This window comes from Nymphaea colorata, chromosome 10 (genome assembly GCF_008831285.2).
Source record: "Nymphaea colorata isolate Beijing-Zhang1983 chromosome 10, ASM883128v2, whole genome shotgun sequence".
NCBI classification, from domain to species: domain Eukaryota; kingdom Viridiplantae; phylum Streptophyta; class Magnoliopsida; order Nymphaeales; family Nymphaeaceae; genus Nymphaea; species Nymphaea colorata.
Genome location: NC_045147.1, coordinates 2,467,762 through 2,489,071, shown reverse-complemented (window position 1 = coordinate 2,489,071; position 21,310 = coordinate 2,467,762). Strand labels below are relative to the sequence as shown.

At 38.1% G+C, this 21,310-nt stretch overlaps 2 protein-coding genes across 2 annotated transcripts in view; both read right to left on the bottom strand.

Annotated features, from left to right (window-relative positions):
- Positions 1 to 2,862: 2,862 nt before the first annotated feature.
- On the bottom strand, positions 2,863 to 4,894 carry LOC116263442 (protein FAF-like, chloroplastic). The gene has a single exon (XM_031643213.2). It carries the CDS (start codon positions 4,445 to 4,447, stop codon positions 3,023 to 3,025), a length of 1,425 nt encoding a protein of 474 aa, XP_031499073.1. The 5' UTR covers positions 4,448 to 4,894; the 3' UTR covers positions 2,863 to 3,022.
- Positions 4,895 to 17,901: 13,007 nt separating this feature from the next.
- Positions 17,902 to 21,310, bottom strand: part of LOC116262907 (J domain-containing protein spf31) — a 30,926-nt gene continuing 27,517 nt past the window's right edge. Inside the window, exon 9 of the mRNA XM_031642445.2 lies at positions 17,902 to 18,174. Coding sequence (XP_031498305.1) covers positions 18,088 to 18,174 — 87 coding nt within the window. The 3' untranslated portion in view covers positions 17,902 to 18,087. The remainder of the gene's footprint in view (positions 18,175 to 21,310) is intronic.

Genomic DNA, 21,310 nt, shown 5'->3' with positions numbered 1-21,310 from the left:
TCGTACAATTTGGCATTCACGAAACACTATTTTTTGAGGGTGCAAGTCGACCTAACACTTAACTTTAAGTCTTTTTTTGACAAGATGGAATGACCTTCCCATTTACTTGTAGTAGGTGAATCACCATGTTTGTGTTTTACTTCTCATAATTTTTCATCAATTGGACATAGCTATAGGAGCAGGACATGCCTTGGAAAGTATATGAAAAATATATTAGCCATCGTTATACTAATATGACTGATCTCGGATGCACGCTGAGGAATTAATGATGCTTCTCAAATATCACAGGCAAATTGTCATACAAGGAGACATAATGAAATTAAAAAAAAAAACAAACAAAAGGCCAGGATTGACTCTCTCTCTCTCTCTCTCTCTCTCTCTCTAGATATATATATATATATATATATATATATATATATATATATATATATATATATATATATATATATATATATATATATATGTGTGTGTGTGTGTGTGTGTTGAAATCAACTGGGTGATAAATAGCTAAATATTTAGCATTCTTCACTAAAATCATCATAAACCATTGCTAAAAGCACTGAAACCATTGATATATATTTCATCCGACGACATTCAGCAGCCGATTGATTTTAATTTTTATGCATGCATATTAGGGAGTTCCATGTTGTTGTGTCTTATATGTTGCTGAATAATAAAAAAAATTCAAAAACTGTCACAAACAACAGCTATAAGATAAACATTAATGATATTTTATGGTACAGCAACGGTTCATGGAGTTTATATCAAAAATTTTAGCTATATTTCTGCATATGGCAAAATAGAATTCTTATATATATATATATATATATATATATATATATATATATATATATATATATATATATATATATATATATATCGATCAACCGGAATATTGGATCAGAAGTTTACGGATCAGCATCAATCACCACATCACTCGGCCTTTGGCGCTTCAAGAGGCCGAGAAATTGAGCTCCGGATAATCCCCTCCATATGAAAAAAAAAAGCCGAGAGTTGATCGATTAATCCTCTTCCTCCTCCCAAACTTGGCCATGTGTCAGCAAGTGATGGGCCCCACAAACTCCGGCCGCCCTTGTTTCATACGGGGGAGCCAGTTTCCTGCCCGGACACTCAAACTAGCACAATCACAAATTCTTAATTAAATTCTCTATAAAAAACAAAATCATAAAATAAAAATGTATATAATTTTTTATAAACTTCGGAAAATTAGCTATTTTCTGTGGGTATTAAAAGTATGAAAATTTTTATTTTTTTATATTATTAAAAAAGGTACTCAAAAGACTTGTGAATGCACTGGCAATCACATGTTAATTGATTATAAAAGAAAGAACAATTTTCAAGCGGATTGAGATATTTTCGGAAACTTGTTGATACTTTACAATAATATTGGGGACTTTGGGGTTGGTAAATGAATCTACTGCATAAGAACCAAGAGATCCGGTGATCTTTCAAATCAGTGATAGGTTTGCCCCCTTTTGTCTCTTCCTTTTAACATCATCATTCATAAAGCGAGCACAAAGGGTCCACAATAATGGGCTGAATGACGTCACCATTCCTCAATGGCGTCTTCTTGAGTACCAAGCGTTGATTCACTGAAATCAGTGGTAGAGATCGCGTAACATTTAAGCTCAGAGATTTGGCGGAGATTGTTGTGTATAATTGTGTTTAAGAACCGACAATGGAACTGAATTTTTAGATTAAACTCGAAGGCCGCAGAGCTAGAAATTTTTTGCCAAAGAAGCACCTTTTTCAAAAAAAAAGAAAAAATTAATTAAAGGGTGTTTGGAAAATAGTTAATGGGCACACCTTATATAAATAAACAAATTGTTGGAAATCACCAATTTGAAAATTTCAAAACAATGAGAAAAATATAGAAAATTGCCCACACCCACATGTAACTACGCTCCTGAGTAAGTGGAGTTTTTTGTGTCTTAATTTTCTTGTAGCTTTTGAATATATGGATGTAATCACAGCAGTTCAAGTCCTGGTCGCGTTTCTTTTCTTGGGAGTCACAGACATGCACGCTTCAAATCAGCTTAATTATTTGAATACGTGCATAATCCTTTTTAACCTCTATAAACATATTATTATACATACCCAAGTGCATTAATTTGAAGATTGTTAGAAGTATAGAAATCACATCAAATTATAATTAAAAAAAGTGTAAAGAATTTTACTTCTATAGAAATCTTTGCACCAGGGTCTGTTCTTGCCATCAAGTAGAAAATTTATTTTTTTTTTTTCGTATTAAAATCTAAAATTTCAAAACGAAGAAGAGTCAAGGAATGGTCGCTTTCCACCTTCTTTCCTCGGCTTTTTGGCACCTTCGTCCGCATGCGTCCATGTGAAGAATAAAATAAGGAAGAAGCAGACTGCAACGTGAGCTCAAAATTTTTGACTCCACGCACCCACGGACAGGCAATGCATCAGCAAACTATACTTCGCGCCTTTATATATATATATATATATATATATAGTAGTGGCTTTGCTGTGACAGTTTAATGTCCCATCACATGCCTACAAGTAGTGTCTCGGCTTAAACCAATTTTATAAAAGTAGGACATTAAAACCGAAATTATTTTGCACTTTAAACTGCAATAAACAACGTTTATATTCATGAAATTCTAATGAAAACAACAGCTTCAAAATCTTTTTGTTAAATTAAGTTGATAAAAACGTGATTCATCGCTGAATATACAATTAATAGAGGCGAAAAACATGTATGAAACTAACTTAATACATTAAGTGATATATAGGAGCTGAAATCCTCCCGGAAAGTCCGGATGGCGGAGGAGAAAATTAACGACGTATTTGGCAGAGAAAGAGGAGGAAGAAACAATATTAGATGGCCGGCAGAGCACGCCAAAAATTTATATTTATATGATATGAAACGTTATATACCATATGAACCAAAAACAATTAGTTTTGAATCCGAATTCTCCAGCAATGATGCCCAAACCACACAATAACACCCAATCACCAATCTCTCTCTCGCTCACTGTCAGGTAGTGGCGACGCAGCGACGCTCCAAAATCCAGACGGGGTGGGCTCGGCGTGGCTCGTTGCACCTCCTAGGCACGAGCCCACGGACCAACTCCTTCGCGCCCACCACCTTTCCCTCGCCGAGCCCACCCCCCTTCCAGCAGCGCTCGTACCTGTTGAGCCTATGCGCCGCCAACTCCCGCTCCCTTTCCTCCGCCGCCGCGGCCGCTGCTGTGTCCGCGGCCAGCTTCTTCTTCTGCGCCCATGGATTTATGTTGATGAACGGCTGCGATATGAGCTTCCCTATGGAGCGGTGCAGCTCTATCACTGCCGGGCCCTTGCTCCTCCACATCTCGAAGCCCACCACCTCCAGCCTTTTCTCCAATTCCTCCTCCTCTGCTTCTTTTTCTCCTTCGTCGCCTTCTTCTCGGGCTTCTTCTGCTCCTTCACTGTTGACGATCTCTTCTCCTTCTTCCTCTCTTTCTTCTCCTTGTTCTTCCTCTTCGTCTTCAATAACTTCAGCATCACCCTCTTCTTCTACTGCAACTTCCTCGTCCTCTTCTTCTTCTTCTTCCTCTTCCTCTGCTTCTTCTTCTTGTTTCTGCTGTTGGGGAGTGGGGATGAAGGAGAGGAGGAGGCGCCCGCCTTGGCGCTGTGCCTGGAGGTAATTATGGGAGGGAAGGGCGACGGCCTGAAGCACCAGGCGGCCGTCTTGGCGGTGGGGCTTCATGTGGAGGCGAGGACCGTCGCGCCGGGAGATTGATGGCAGGGGAGGCGGAAACGACCTCGCAGGCGACCTCCGGCTGATGGTGCAATTGTAGTTGAACCACTTTTCTTCATCAATCTCCTGGTTGCCTTTCCTCCTGTCGGCTTCGCCGCCGAAAAGGAAGTCCAGCCCTTCTTCTCCACCGCCCTCTTCTTCCATCGCTTCAGAAGAAGGGGAAGGGGGGAGAGAAGAAAAGAATGAAGCGGTCGGAGAGGGAGGAGAGAAGCAGAATTCTGACCCCGTCTCCGACCCGAGGCTCTCGGTGCATAGCTCGAGGCTCTTGCTGCTCAGCGAGCTAGATGATCGCCTCACCAGAGGATGCACGTAAGGCTGGGCCGTGGGGATCGCCGGCTTCTGCGATTGGATCAAGTTCCATATATCTGATTGGCTCGCCCTGTTCTCCTCGTTGTCTTCCTCATCGGACTCCGGCGTGCTGGAGAAGGTCGGGATCGCCCCGGAGGAGGCGATCTTCTTCATGGAGGGCGACGCGGGGTCATGCAGGGCCAGGAATTTCTTGGAAGACATGTCCGCAGAGAGGGTTCTACTTCTCCTTAGTGGGTACTCGGTTTTCAGCCTCTTCTCGGAGTATCCATCTCCGGAGATCCCCAAGATGGAGACGATCCCCTGCTTGTTCTCTTCATTCATTTGAGGGTAAAGGGTTCTGCAACCAATCGACATTCTCTTGGGTATCCGGTTAGACGATGGTATCACTCTATTCACAGAAGAAGAAGAAGAAGAAGATGGTATCTCTCTATTCACAGAAGAAGAAGAAGAAGAAGAGTACTGTTACAAGAGTGTGTGTGGTTCAGTCTGGATTAGGAGGATTCGGGTCAGAGAGGACTGCTATTGAAAGAAAGGAAGATAGTGCAAAGGAGAAGAACATACACATATCTCTATGAAGATGGTGGGGAAGACAGCTGAAGGACTAAAACTAGGAAGAGTCCTTGACCTCAAGACCCTCAACGACACCCTTTTGGGGGAGAATTCAGAAAAAAGGAAGGAAACCGAATTTGCATATCTCTCTTTCTCTGTACCTGATCTGAGTCACACTGCTGTCTCTCTGGGGCTCTGTGTTTCTTGAGAATGGCTAAACAGGCCGTGGCCGATAAGGGGAGGGAAGGAAGAGAATTTATAGGCGAGAAAAGTTACACATGCTCACTGTGGACCGGGGGCCCACTGACACTCAAAAAGAAGCTCAAAAAAAAGAAAAAAAAAAAAAGAATTTCCTTTTTATGAAAATAATTTTTATCCGGAAGGATCCTTCAGAACGAGAAAGGATAAAAAAAAGAAGAGTAAAAAAATTGCTTGCTGCTTAACTGTAAGTAAGAAGTTGCTTAGACTGGAAGCCATTTTGTAGATGCGGAGAAGGAGCTGCATGGCGACGGCGTCCACGGAAACTTGTGTGCAGGTGATTGGTAGCCATTCATCGGCGGAGCAAAGTGACAATCTGGAAAGATGAGAAAAGGAAAGGCGGTGGATCCCAAGAGGGGAATGGTCCAATTCCAATATTCCTCTCTGCATGAACGCCATGCACATACTACCAGAGCTCAAATATCACAGAGAGAGAGAGAGAGAGAGAGAAAGAGGAGGAAGGTGCGATACTTTACAGGGATTCCATTGGACTATGTGACATATTAAAGAAGGGGAGATGAAGGTTTGGACTGCCGCAAAAGCAAAATGCTGAAGGTGATGTATCCTTCTTTCCTTTCTATCATACTATTTACATAAACAAACGGTTGAATTGGTCGCTTTAGTGACGCGCTCCCTTTTCTCCATTGATCTTTCTATCAATTTTCTTTTCATATATATATATATATGCTCAGATAAAATAAGTAACAACCTTGAACCTTTTTTTTCAAATTGATAGTGGAGAGGTTGAGGTATTTTCATTATACGCACATTTTTTTTCTTATTTTTATCTCAACTACCAATCTCGAAAACATAGGGTTTAAGATTGTTTCTCATCCATCTCGCTTTTAAGTATTTAGATTATATAGTGTGTTGGTGTGTTTATATATATATATATATATATATATATATGTGTGTGTGTGTTGGTGTGTTTATATATATATACATATATATATATATATATATATATATATATATATATATATATATATATATATATAGCTTTAGTGATGTCTCTTAGACTGCCCATCAACGTTGTCTGATCAAATGATTGGATGACCCTAATGGGCTGTCCAGCGGACATTTATAAAGACAAAGTCTGTGTTCAGACATGCTCAGGCTCCATGCGTGAGATGTCCATCGTTTAGATGACTGAAGGATTTCAGCTCGTTATATGTATAAGAACTGTCAAACAAGATTATCTATTTTGCTATGTAAAGACTTCCATTTTAAAAGGCCTAAATCTCTTTGGGAACCTGGCAAGGAACCAAGTTCTACGTGCTTTTCGTTTGATTTAAATCATCAGATGCGCTTCCTATCAACTACTCAGTAAAGAAAGTATCTTTTATTTCAAAGGCAGTTTCGAAGGGGTGAAAAATCGATGGATCAGATGACGCTAGACTTTCAACGTGAAAAGGTTCAATGTATTTGTGAGTAAGTGATTAGATAATGTATGCGTTCTTGAACGAATAGAATACGCAATGGCTTCTATCCAACAGTAAAAACCTTTAAATTTTACGTTTTTTTTGTTAAAGGCAACTTGGGTCTAGTAAAAATGGGTCCTGAATATGAATAACACGTGCACACACACACACAGACTTACACACACATTTTCAGATGCATTATCATTATATTTGAAAAACACAGTTGAAACTACTTTCAATATATATAATTGAAGAACTCTCTACAAAGATGTGTTGCAATATATACAATTTTATAATTATATTACACCTACAAAACTTCATGAGTTGGATAGACAAACCAGAAAAACAATAAGCATCTCTAATTTCTAAACGAAAAATTGGAGTTGGTTCGTTTCATTTCTTTGTAGTGCAGCAATTTGAACTACGTACGTAGTACATGCAAGTTCTTCATTTTTAGTTGTTTTACTTAAAGAACACTAATTTTCACCTAATTTGGAAGTCTCAAGGGCCAATTCCTATGCTTTCATCATCAAAAATATTGTAAAGTATACTTGCATGCACGCATGTTTGATTTTAATATTTAAAAAGAAAAATTCTTTCCATGACAACACATTATGTAAGTCTACAGCAACCTCTCGAAAGTTGTGGAGATAGAGAGAGAGAGAGAGAGAGTCCAAAGTTGGACAGACATGAGTTGGACGCAAGATAACTTGATAAGCTGTTCTCTGCTGCAGCAAAGTTGGCGTAGACGAATTTTATAAAAACAAAGAGCACCGAAACATTAGCCAATAATAGAGGGGATGTTATCCTTGTGTTTGTGTGTGTGTGTGTGTGTGAGAGAGAGAGAGAGAGAGAGAGAGATAGAGAGAGAGAGAGGGAGAAATAGCTAAGAAGAAGAAGATCCAAAAGATGATGGTGCAATTGTTTAAGCTTTCTAAAAAGATGCTGATCTCAGCACTTCATCAGAAAACCCACTTCCTCAAAGTCCACTCCCACTCTTAATTCAATTAATAATAATAAAAATAATAAATATACAACAATGGCAACATAACAGAAACAAGTTTATCCTCTCTCTCTCTCTCTCTCTTTCTCTCTCTCTCTCTCTCTCTCTCACTCCCTCTCTCTCCAGGCAAACATAGTAGAAGCAACAAAAATACACACAAATTGAGGTAGAAAAGAAACAACCAAAAAGAAAAAGGGAGATCCCAATGCTTATTCCTCCACCTTTTTGCTTCACCTGTTTTAGCAATGGGCTTGGCACTATAGCCCAAGCATTCCACTTGTTATTATCAATCCAAAAAATATAAGCATAAAATAAAATAAACAGATGTTCTACTCCATCTTCACAGTCTAGAGATTCTACCTATTGTAGTAAAAACGCACTTTTCTTTTAGCCAACACACTGAATAAATTTCTTTCCCCCTACAATTGCCCAACAAAGAAAAAGCACTACACCATTAGACCAAGATAAGCGACCACATGAGATTCCCCATTGTTGTTGGTCATCTATAGCATCTTGCTTTGTTTAATTATTTCCCAATTTCTTAGCATAATGGCATTTACTGCTCCTTCTTCACATTCTTATTTTTTATAATCTACATCAACTTTGATTGCATTGTGACGCGTTTGCAAGGGATGTAATGCATGATATTTTGTTGCTAGATGCATCTAAAATGATGTACAGCATGTCGATCGACGACCATACATGCCAATCAAATCAGATTGTTCCATGAACATTCTCAAAATTTTGAAAATGTTTATGGAGCATTAGTTTTAGTGTCCTATGAACCTGCCCTAGTTTTTGGGATAGGTTCATACAACAAAACAATATGTTACCATTCCATTAGCCAAACGACCCATAAAGAAGACATAGTCACATTTAGCGATGATTTAATTCTATAGGATCCATATATAGAACACAAACTCCTTGGTTTTTTTTTTATTTCATATAGAATTAGACAACAATTCCATCAATTCACCACCCAAATTACCCTCTGATCCGACCAAAATGAACTTGAATTTTCCATTTTTGTTTATTAACAATGTGGCACTGTCAAGGCTAGGTTCCTTATTTGTGGGCCAAGAGATGCCACATTGACTGAGTCTGCAGTCGCAGCAAAAAGCTTCTTTCAATAACTTTTGTTATCCACTATGCTTTTTAACAACTTCTTAATTAGCTCGACATTCAAACTCAAAGCGGCCTTCAACTTGGGTCTCTTTTCCGAGCAGTGGGTTGCACTCACCAAGAATATGAATATCGGCTGTAAGACAGCCCACTTAGGGTCATGTTTGCCGGATTCATGCACCAACCAAGGGCATCTGATCGCCATTTCCGGCTTCATGATCCAAGGGCTGCAACTTTAGGGTTACAACCCAGGGGCTGAAAGAAGACGACGGCCAACAGACTCTGCCCTAAATCCGGCGGTCAATAATAGGCTGCTCGATCTGATCCAATGGTTCTGAACTCCACCAGAACCCTACTGTCTTGCAGTCCAGCTAGGTAATTTCTTAGGGGCTTGAGGCTTGCGTCACCGGCGGACATCCACTAGACAAGAGGAACAAAAGAAATAATTTCTTTCTTTTTTTTTTTTTTTTTGAGTGAAAGTTGTTGTGAGGATTGGTGAATGTTTTCCAAATTGGCCGCCGACTCTTTCACAGCTTTTTGCTTTTTTCTTTGGAGCCAAGTACGTCAGCAATACTTTTCACTAATTTATATTTTATTTTAATTGAAATTGGTGGGGGGAAAAGGTGAAAAGTATATTTTTAGTGAACAAAAGTTAATATGCTTCACTTGCAAATATTTAATTATGCAATTGTCAACTTAAGCAATAGATATGAGGAGGCATAGAATTTTATTAGCTACAATTAATTAACTACTTGAAACATGAAGCATCACCGTCAGCACCACTACTTCCCATTTTCCTTGGGATTGTTTACTAAAACAACCGGGAAGTCTCCCATAAGTCATTTGCACACCTGACAAATTTTGTATTCTTGATTTGGTGTTCCAAACATTTATTCTTTTTGCCAAAAGCATAGTGCTAATTATTCTTGGTTGCAATTAATTTAATATGTTCCTTAAGGAAAGCTGGAAGTTACACCTTCAACAGAAAGAGGTTATTTAGGTCTTGTTCGTTCCATAAGATGGAAAGAACATATAACTATGAATAGTGGCTCTCATGGCTTTAAGAGTGATTCAACTTTGCCATCAAAATAAACAACAGGGGTTGGTGCATCAAAATAAACAACATATCTGTAAGGGGTTGGTGCAACAGCTTGTAGCCGGGAATGGTAAGTGGTCAGTCTCTATTTAAATTGTTAGGAGCGACAGCCATCGGTATGGCAAAAGAAATGGTTATGGATGTATAAGTTGAAACATAGTGAGGGCAGCACCACCAGATTTTGAAAGCATACATTATACTATAAGAGGACAAGGGGTTGGGTCGGAACTTCAGCTCTCTATTGGGTGGTGGTGGGCATGCTCGCTTATCATTAAAAAAAAAAAAAAAAAAAAAAAAAAACTCATTGATGAGTTTAAATTTTTCTCCTCACCTGATTTTAATATTCTTTAATTTCATTTCAATAGTAAAAAGGCACTACTTTTTTTCTTTACCTTTAGTATTTTCTTGGACGAAGATGAATTGATTGAATAGCTAAGAGCAAGACCCGGTGCATACTTGAATTTTCGCATTTATTGAACGTGATTTTGAATTCTTAAAACAATGGCCATGCACTTTTGTAAGCAATACCCTCTAAGAACATTAAGTAATTAAGTAACGTGGATCCACCACCATGAGCATGAACACCACCTTTGGGGGATGGATAAAGTTTTAATTTTGCGCTCTTATTTGTAAGCAAATCAATATTGGCCACATGTATGTGGTCGAATGTCTCCATCTCGAGCTTTTATATGTGCATGCGCATGTGGATGTGCCCCCCCGCTTATGGTCTCCATGATCTCATGGCCAACCTTACCTTTTCCCGTGCTGCTGACCAGCTATGTCATCGGGGCAAACGTCTTCCTCCTACTCAACATTTTATCTGCATGACAGACTGTGACACGCGCTCACCACACTATATATATAAAGAAATTTTTAACTGAGACACATTAATTTAATAACTTTTCAATGTTAACCAAAGCTAACAAACATATAAATAGATAAATTTCTGCAACTTTCGGCAGAAGACTACATGTGGCTCGACCCCTACTTTTGAGCGTCAAAACTGAAAAAGCATGTTTGGAAACGAGAATAACGCACTTTAAAAAGTTGGGTGGAGAGGCTCTAGATGTTAGAGGAGAAACATCCGTTGATTTTCTATTAGAAGAAAAAAATGTCCCCACCTATCAAACACCTAAGCTCAAAGTGGACATGGCCCTAGTCTAATGTACAGGCAACCATAAGCTAGGCCATTATGTAACTATATAGAGAAGACAAAATCAGACAAATCAAAGCTTCAAGATCAAAGTAGGGTCTCCCTCTCCGCATAACATAAAGAATATAAGAAGAAATTGGCCCGCTCATAAATTAAAAAGAAAAAATTGAGCACGATAATATGGATGGAAGGGACGGAATTGTGTCCGTCCGTCCGTGTCCGTGGCCGGGGAACGGAATTCTGTCCGTCCGTGTCCGTGGCCGGGGAACGGAATTCTGTCCGTCCGTGTCCGTGGCCGGGGAGCGTGGCAGCAGCCGTGCCTGGAGACGACGCCGAAGCCGAAGCCGAAGCCGAAGCTTGAGCCGTCCACGCGTCGCCGGTAAAGAAAAGGCGGGAGAAGAGGAGAGGGACAGTGGCGATATGGCGGGAATGATTGGCGTGGGGACTACCTTGTCTCTGATTGGTGGAGTCCATGCCGTGTACGAGTGGCAGTCTGGCACGTGGACCACAGCCCGAAGCAGATCCGCTCTCCAGTGCTGCCGGATTCCCCCGGGATTCGCCCCCTCCAAAGTCCACCTATTTTCTGTTTCATGGTCATTTGTTTTTTTCTTTTCACTTTCACCTCCAATTTTTTACACTTTGCTTTTTATGCAACGATATGAAGTGAATTAAAAAAAAAAAAAAAGGATGGTTTAAAGGAGTTTTTTCGGTTCAAAATTAACGGGCTTACTCTCTCTTGCCTTTTAAAGTAGTAGGGTGCCTTTGAGCTTTGTTTTTTTTTTTTTCGTTTTGGATGGTAGAGATGAACTTCTTCTGGCTCACTTAAATCAGGTTCAAGAGGAAGAATAGTGAGATTGACTTGACAAAATTTGATTTATATATATATATATATTCTCTCTGCTAGTCATGAAACCAGCCATGGCTTGACACATGTCAAAATGCCACATCGCTAGCCTTCGTGCAGCATTCAATTATAATAAATTTCTTTTCAATAAAAAAATACAAAAAATTAGATGATGAGTCGATACACAGCTGCCACGTGTCCAGAAGATGCCAAGAAGGTGGTTCTGTATTATCTTTTCATATTGGCATTGAATCGGTATATGGTTGTGGCTTAGTCAACCGGCTTGCTTTAAATCCATGTAATTTCCACCACCAATATCGTCGGTGACGTTAAAACGAAGGCATGTGGAAGTCTATAAAGAAGATTGGTGTATTAAGCCAATAGAGAAGCACTCCTCTTTTTTGTAAAAGGTTCATAGTCGTTTTTGGTGTGCTGCGCTTCAACTTACATACTAACTTTTTTTTCCGGCACAAGAAATCGACACTCTTATCATTAAAACGGAAGACTAGCCACTTATCAGTTCCCAAGCAAACCAGAACACCAACCCCCTCGAAGATGATGGCGTCAAACCAGTTGTCTTGGTTATTTTAGACAGTGAGATGCCAAAATCTAAATTTCTATCATCCTTTTCTGTATGAGATTGCTGGTGTAGAGTAGAGTTTGCCTTTTGTGGGAAGTAGCGGACCCTGCAGTGCATTTGCATTGAATTAGAGCTTATAAGGAATGCCACTGCTCTCTAGTTTTTCTTTTCACCTTTCATTTTGCTTTAAAAAGAAGATATCAATTCAAAAACTGAAAAAAGGACATAAATATCATCTTTTCTTTTTCATTAAAACACATCAACAGTTGCATTGTTTTAGTATTTTCAGTTGAGCTTCCATTTTTTTTTAAGAAGGCTGCATCAATGCATTTTCTTGCTCAGTAGTGGGGGAAAGTTTTTCTTATGAGTGAACAAATAAAGGTCGTTCCATGTTGTGCTTATGCAATTTCCTTTCACTTTTTCCAACAAGATATGCATTTTATTTTGTTTTTATTTTTATATTATTAGTCTCAGTGGTAGAGTTAGAAAAATTTTCTAGAGAAGTACTCTTTTAAAAGTTTCTAGATCCTGAAGGCCACTTAGATGACTAAAAATGTAAATATTTGAAGCAGTCAATGTAAAAATAAAAAAATGCTGAGACATCAGCCCATCAGTGTTTTTGCCGACACCAGCTTATATGTGGCTTCGTCACTGATTCGTACACAATTTTTATTAAAATCATTAGGTGGCATGGCAGAACTAGAAATTTTTTGCTTAGAGACATTAGTAATAAAATTTAAAATTTTTAAGAAGCATCAATATGTAGATAAAAAAATTTGTTCTGATGTATCAATACGAGAATAAACATTTGTCTGTCTGTCTGTGTGGGCAATTGCCTACACATTCCCACATGCTTCCACCCGTGTTGGATGGTAATTTGTTTGTCCAACAAACGGTGCTGGACAAAAATTATACTTGAAAGCCCATTACTTCTAACAAACTTTGACAACCGCAAAAATAAATGGTATTTTTTATTCCGATAATGCTGAAAAAAAACTAGCAAAATGAATGTAGAAGAAAACACACACACATTTTAAAAAAAAAAATCTTATATTTTACAGTCTTCACTTCTAAAATTGATTTACTTTGAAAATATGTTGGTACATGTCCAACTGAATAAAATTTCTAGTTCCGCCACTGCAAGCTTGCCACATATTTGCAAGTTAAAAAAAGTCACTCAAATTCGATAAGTTAGCAGTTTTCCGCTCTCAGAGAGTGGAGATCATGGCAAGCAATTAGACACACCCAAGCACAGTTACATTAAGTTTTTGCACAGCACTAAGATTATCACAAATCGCGAACCCTTCAAGCTCAAAAGCACATTTCTGTACAGTTCTTTCTGCAGCTGTCAATATATATATAGTTGTCGGTGGCGGAGGTAAATGTGGACTGGTGTAGGCTACTACCCAAACCAACCGACTAAAATTAGCTTATTTACATATGGGATCTTCTTAATTTTTGTGTATATATATAGATGTGCCCCTTAAAATTTTAAAATGTAAATTTTTAGTGCCCCTTAATAAGTAATTTCTAACTTTATAGCTGACTGATTGCCTTGCTTGTCTAGTTGTCACACTAGATTTTAGAGGGTGGCGATTACAAGTAAGCTGGTCGCGGTCTGCTGCTTTGTCCCCTAGTAAGTGGTGCTGGCAATCATCATGTTTTCTTTGTCTCCATGAAATAGGGCAATATGTGTGTGCGTGTGTGTGTGCGCACACACGTTTGTGGGGTTTAGCTAATATAATTGTGAGGAAAGTGGCCATGCATAGTATCATTCAACACTGTATACAGCAGCCATATCCGTTCTAATTTCCCATCGACAATGATGGAGGGGAGGTACGTTTTCCAACCCAGCAGTGAGAAGGTTTTGAGAAATTTTTCAGACAAATAATTCCGCCGGTTACTGCGAATTCTCTGCAACAAGGTTTAGATTTTCTTTTTTAAGAACTCCCTCTATGTTCTGCGAATTCTCTGCAACAAGGTTTAGATTTTCTTTTTTAAGAACTCCCTCTATGTTCTGCTCTATTCCTCAAGTCTTGGGTTAAATTAGTGTCAGTAATGACGGCACCTTTCAACTTAAGTATTGTGTCCTGCCGGAAGAAAGCAAAGGTATTCTACCCACAAAAATCTAACTAGAAACTCACCCTTTTGTAAGTCTATAGCCCAACCAGCGATGCTATGTCAATTGAATTCTTTTTATATATTATTACTTCTCTCTCTCTCTCTCTCTCATATATATATATATATATATATATATTATTTATTTATTTATTTATTTATGAAAACCATGAGCAGTTCATCTTTATTGGGTCATTATTGTTTGTAGAACATAGTTTCTTACATTTCTTTAGTGGTAAATCGGCTACTAAATTTTGATGATAAGAATTATTCAAAACAAACTGCCAATCTTATCCAACGTTTGAAAACTTCCAGATTCCGCTATCGATTATTTTGAATAGCCAATAATATTAGCCGTGAAAAATCTTCTTTTTTCTTTCTTTCCCTCAATCTACCTCCCCGCTCCATCCTTTTCATTGAAAAACTTTAACTCCTGTTGGTGGCACCACCCTAGAGCTTGAACACTGAAAGCCTAAAGATTTGGTGGATTGGATCTCCCCTATCTTTTTTCTTCCCTTTTTCGTTTTCCACTTTCCCCTTTTCTGACATTTTGTGCAGGTCAGCTCCCAAGTGCACTGGTTCGGGTCAGACTTGGGTTCTTCAGTGGCGGGAAATTGACATCATCACTTACATGGTAGGCCCAATTCTAATGGATGAAGAAGACACTCAAAAACCTGACCTCTTCTGCCACTATGCACTGTGTGTGGCTTCGAAGTATGTAAAATATGCACCATGGAAAGCATATGACCACAACCAAGCTTTCCCAAAGTTGGAAGAGAGAAACCAAAAAAAAAAAAAAAAATCAACATGAGGCACAACACCTAGGGGCACATGCAAGTTGTTCATACTTCTGATGATAATCTCCATAAGATTAGATCTGATTCAGTGGTCCTTGTTCATTGCCTTTTGGTTGGGTCATCTCTGTGGATTGGGCAAAGATTGCTCACAGACAAGACTAACCTAGATGCAAGGTTCATTTCCTAAACTATACATTAATTGATTATGCTTAGGCATCCTATCTGATAGTGATTAGCTATATAAGTCTCTCTCTCTCTCTCTCTCTCTCTCTCTCTCTCTCTCTCTCTCTCTCTCTCACACACACACACACACACTCACATGCATGCATGCATGCATGCACAAGGCTATTCTCTTTCAAAAAAAAGATATCACATACTAGGTGAGTCAGATCCATAACCATCAACTTCATTATGCAAAACCTTGTATGACCTGTCAATGTGGCCCCATCATTTAGAAAGAAACAGATCGATTATAGACACTAAGAATTTAGTCCTTGTACGCGGGATTCAACAATCCACGGAAACGTCATTGCCTTCCTAAGATGTGAATTTTGTTCATTGCTCAGCATAAGCAATACTATAAGTTAAATTGGCCTCTAATAAAACCTAGTTCATATTTTCAAATTTCAAATGCAAGAATAGCATGTCAAATGCCTACGTCTAAAGTTGGCTTTCTCTTGGGCAAAATCTGAACGGTACAACTACAATTTTGGATTGTTTGTGTGTTTCCAGGCAAAAAATGTTCGTGTTTAATGCATCATTTTTTTCAAAAGACACATCTAGTCCATTAAATTGGTTGACCTTCGTCTCAGAAGTCTTAAGTCAACTTACTAGGCAGGCAAAATGAATGTTATTGGAAAAAACAGTATATATATATATATATTCGTCTCAGAATTCTTAAGTCAACTTACTAGGCAGGCAAAATGAATGTTATTGGAAAAAACACTATATATATATATATATATATTATGAAACCAAAGATATGGCTGTCACATACCATCCACATCATTTTCCACAAGTAAAAGTGGAGCTTGGATGGTTGACCTTGAGCCAGGTCTCCCCACATTAAATGCAAAATTCCTTTTTTGGTGAATTACTTTCATTGTTATCGGCATTGAGAAGGGTAAATGTGGTGGAGTAGCCAGGCATTATCGTACTGCCACTTTATCAAAGGGCAAGAGAAGCCCCCCTTTCATGAAGTCAACACAATCAGAGAGGAGATATAGGTCAAAATAGCCAAATCCTTTTATCAATTGTGGCAGCAGACAAGGAGGAGCTGTCAAGATTTGCTTGGCAAACTCACTAGCATTGGGTGGAAGAGTCGCTTTCACTCACAAAAGCGACCAAACTCTTATCAGCATTAACTTAAAATACTACTTTTTAAAAGCTTTTAGTGCACCCATTTACTCAACATGAACTACTTTCCATAGCCCAACCGTACAAGTGGATTAGATCGTAGTGGACAAGAGATTGATCCCGCAGGCTAGAGAATAAGCATAAAAGGGTTCAAACCAACAGAAGGACGCAGCTGGAAAGGAGGTTTTGAATCGAACCAGGAGCATGTCACCACATACAAAGGGTTGTCACAGGTCTTAACATCAATGAATGCACAGGTCTTGCCATCAAGCCAAAGCTCAAAATGCTATGAAATACCCCAAAAGGTTTCAACACAGGTTTTACTGAACTGTTGCCGGTTGCTTCTTCTTAAGTGAACCATCCAATTTTGTAGTCATATTCAGCAGATACACTTGATCCAAAATTGACGCTGATAAAACCACCTACACTGTCAATCTAGCCAAGTATTTCAAAGTTGAATAGTTGTGAATGTAGCAGCTGGGTGCACATTCCTAGTCATAAGGCAACAATGTGGTGGACTTGTAAGCAGGAAAAGGAGATATATCTAGAGGAGTTATATACCACAAAACATGCACATTGGAAAGAAGGGAGGATATCTAAAGGAATATTATACCACGAAAGACGACACATCAAACTTCATATCTTGAATGTTCCATCTAGTGCTGGCTTATCATCAACAACCAATACCAAAAATAGGCTGGGAATATTTTTATAGAGAAAAGAAGACCAGTCCTTTTTTTAGAGAAAAAGCTTGTCCAACTCTAACAATCGCCAGCTCAAGACAAATTCAAGCACCCATCCCATCTGACAGATCTCATTCCACTCCATAGCTTTGTCTAGGTGCAACACACAAAAGAACATTAAGCCAAACCAATTAAGCTCAATCACCATCCTCTACAAATTTTTCAAATACGGGACCATTGCTGAGTATGCTCACATATAATCCAACCCAGCTTAAGTGACATACATGTGTTGGACTCCGAATCCAAGAGCTGAGCATGAGACCAACACTCCAATGACTCGGGCAAAGCCTACAAGTTACTTGGCCTGACTATATTCACCGAGTAGCTTGTTTAGATTCAGTACCCCAAAAAATCTAAACTAAGCCGTAAATGATTATCAAGTATGAATGGCCATCATTCTCTATAGGTTTCCTGGATACAAGGTTTACTATCCCTATGAGGCTAAGTATTCCCAAATCTCTCGCACGTACTGAAAGTTACAAACTCATGACTTGGTTCAAATTTCCCAAATCTCTCGCACGTATTGAAAGTTAAAACTCGTGACAGTTCAAATTACCTTCTTCAATGAATATACCTGCAATACTGCCTCAACTTGCTAAGCTCTATAATAACTGGAAACCAGCGAAGAGCACTGAGTGAGTGTGTGTGTGTGTGTGAGAGAGAGAGAGAGAGAGCGGACCCCTGACGTGTTTTCACCGGTGCACACCGCATCAACCTGTCAGGTTAGGTCTAGATCAAAATATATTCTGCTGCATGCTTCAAGGAATATAGTGATACCAATCCCAGTTCTTTATCCATTTAAGTGAAATTGGGTAAAACATGCACGGGACTTTCCTTATATGTAGACAAATAGTATATTCATCTGTGAAAATTTATACATGGGCATGAGGTTAACATGTAGCATTCAACAGCACATGCATCTTCAGCTACAATTGGAGAAGCTTAATGCTAACTTCACCCTCTCTTAACCGGCCTTTGAACATAGGACTTGTTGGGGTCTTCTGTTTTCAGTTTTGGAGGTCTTATTTCACCCTTCTTTCCCTGTCCCCCCAACAAAAGAAAAAGGGAAAGATAATACTGTTAGTCTTTCCAGAACACCATTATTCACCAAAGTACTCCAGATTATGGAACGCTAACTTATAAAAAACAACTCAGGAAGCTTGTATACAACTCGGGCAGAATTTTTGCATCAAATTGTACAAAAGTAAAAAAAGAACCTCTGGGATGCAATATTAAATGTTAGATTAAACAAAAATTGGAAAATTTTTCAGTGAAAAACTTTATCAATATATAACAACACAACAATTATAATGCACGAAGTAATGTTTACGTCACAGCTTGTCATTGTTTGTCCACAAACACAAAATATGTTAATTTCCTAAAATTCAACAGGCAGATCTCTAATTCTAATTTTTAAAACGTAAGGACCTAAACTAAAATTTTGCATTACTTATCTACTGAAAAAAGAAGGAACATGAATCATCATCATATTCATCATAATTAATTGGTTGTTTCTTCATGATAGACACATACACATACATATACTTGTAGTGTGATATGAAATGCAACAGAAAAAAGAATGAGCCAAAGAGGAGAACCAAATTTATGTAAAAGGAGAAGAGGAAGAAATGAGAAAAAAAAAAAAAACTTCAGAGTTCAGATATTAGAAGAAGAATAAGAAAAGGAAAAGAAAATCTGCCTTAGGCAGCTTAAGAAAAGAATTGAAAGGAAGACAAACAGAGAAATCTACATTGCTGAAGAAAAAAAACCTAGGCTTTTATGCTGCTAGGCTGGAAGTTAGAAAAAATCTCAGCAAAAACGAAAATCTCGAGATTCTTTCATGAATATTTCTTTCTGATTTTTTGGCGATTTTTTTGCCTTTTATTTTTTGCGATTATTTTTTTTATTTATTTTATGTTTCACTAAATTTTAGGATTTTTCATTTTTTAAATTTCCCTAGATCTTTCCAAAATACCTGAGAAAAACCTCGCTTATATTTTCCCAAGAACAATATATGTGACAAACTAACAATGGTTAGTACTTAGTACTCTCTAACACACAGGTGCGGCTGTGTACATGAAGTGTCGATGTCGACTCGGTGGACACCGGCGCGGGTACGGACACACCCTGTGGCGGTGCTGGGTACAAGTAGTCTACCCGGGTGGTGTCCAACCATTTTTGGACACGGTCAGAGCTGGCCGACTCTTCTTTCAACCATTTTTACTTTTGACTTTTTTTTTAGCCAACTGCTCCTCGCCTTTATCTCATTCCCTGCATCTTCATTTTTACATCTTCCTGTCATTTTTTACATCTTCCACCATTTGTTCCTTCCTTCTTTTTCCACTTTTCATTGGCCATCGATTTAAGTCCTTCCATTCTACACACTACAATTGCCCTGTTCCACTTTCGTGACTGCACCTGCATACATGCTGTTATATATTACTGTATCTGTAATATCAATATACAACATATTAAGAATTTATATATTCATACATTGCAATATAATTATATGCATTCTACTTGATTGATAATCTTAATGAATGTATTTTTTCATATTTTGTGTGTGTGTGCGTGTACCCGTGTACCCATGAATTTGAATTTCGTTTGTACCCATACCCGCACTCGCACCCATGTGACATGGTTAATACTCTAGTGCATTTGCTGTTATAAGTTTATAATTATAGGTTTTTCATTAAGAAATTTTTTAATTTCATAGTTAATCTTCACAATTTATATTTCATTTTTTTGGTTTTTGTTCTTGGACTGCTTAATGAGTTAATGTCCCTAGTTCCACCTAGGCAACACCTATCACTTTTGACAATATAGTTTCCAACTCACCGCAAGTCATGTTTATTCCTTCAGCAACCATTACGCTTGGCAACATTTTTGTAGCAACCAGTATATTGTAGGGTGTATATCACTGTCACAAATATTAGCATTTTTCTCAAAACAAAAGGCAAAAGGGAAAATAAATGGGGAAAAAAAAAAGAAAATCATGACCTTCGGAAAAAAAAGCACCAAAACCAAAATAACATGTTTTATCATGCTTCTTTTCGTGGTTGATTTCTCATTTTCCCAAAAAAAAGAATTTTAGTATATTTTAATTTCATGAAGCTTCTTTTAAGTTTTAACACATTATAGAATATTTTGAATTTTTATCAATGTTTTTGGTTAGTAGGAAACTCATATTTTCATATCTTTCTTTTTTTTAATTTTAAATTCTCAAGGTTTTCCCAAGGAAAACAACCTTCTTAATTTGACAAGAACCTAAGAATGATATTTATGACAATGGTGTGTATATGTGTGTGTCTAGACTATATATATATATATATATATATAATATTATCTATGTATTTGCCTTTTCTTTTTGCACCTTTTGTTTCTTTTGTATTCTATTTTCCATTTTTACTCTTGACCCAGATGGACTGGCTGTTCAACAGTCCCAATGGGTAGACTTCTATCCATTGGAACAAACCCAACAGCCAGTCCAGCTCCCACCTTTGGTACAAAGGAAGGGATCACTCTCTCTTGTAAGAATGTTTCTTCAAAATATTTCTCATTAACAAACAGTTTTATTTTTATATTTATTAAGTGCCTTTGCCCTATTGTATTGATATTTTATTTTTTGTAAGTGTAATCCTCGTATTGTGGCTTTCACATTGCATTCTCCCAAGTGGCAATCCTTCTTGAATCATGGAGAGAGAGAAAGTGCAAGAAGCACAGATTTCCTCCATAGTCGTTTGCACTGTGATAATTTTTTTTCACTCTCCAGTCTCCATCCCTTATTTCCAAATTTCAGGTTATGAGCCCCTTGGACTTTTCTAGGATTCAGCCACTCTTTATAGTCTTCATCAAAAAACAAGATCTGAAAAATGCCATTTTTCCTTGGAAGTTCCACGTTGGTATGAACTATGGTACTTTCTCATATAGAATGCTCTAGCCAAAGCAGTTCACTTAACTCCTCATATGAATCCAACAAATGTTTAGTGGGCTATCTTCCTAGCTTGTGTATGTGTCTTCATGCAAAAAACATATCCTTTCACGTCGTTGGGCATACACACATAAGAGGCAAGTAAACAAACATTCACATTGTAGGACCATTTTCCAACCCAGACGTGTGCATGAAACTGATACCTTCATTATATGCATGAGACAAGGAAACAGAACTTTCAATCTT

Bases quoted from the DNA above. Each gene is read 5' to 3' on its own strand.
- LOC116263442 (XM_031643213.2), bottom strand. From the start codon at position 4,447: ATGTCGATTGGTTGCAGAACCCTTTACCCTCAAATGAATGAAGAGAAC.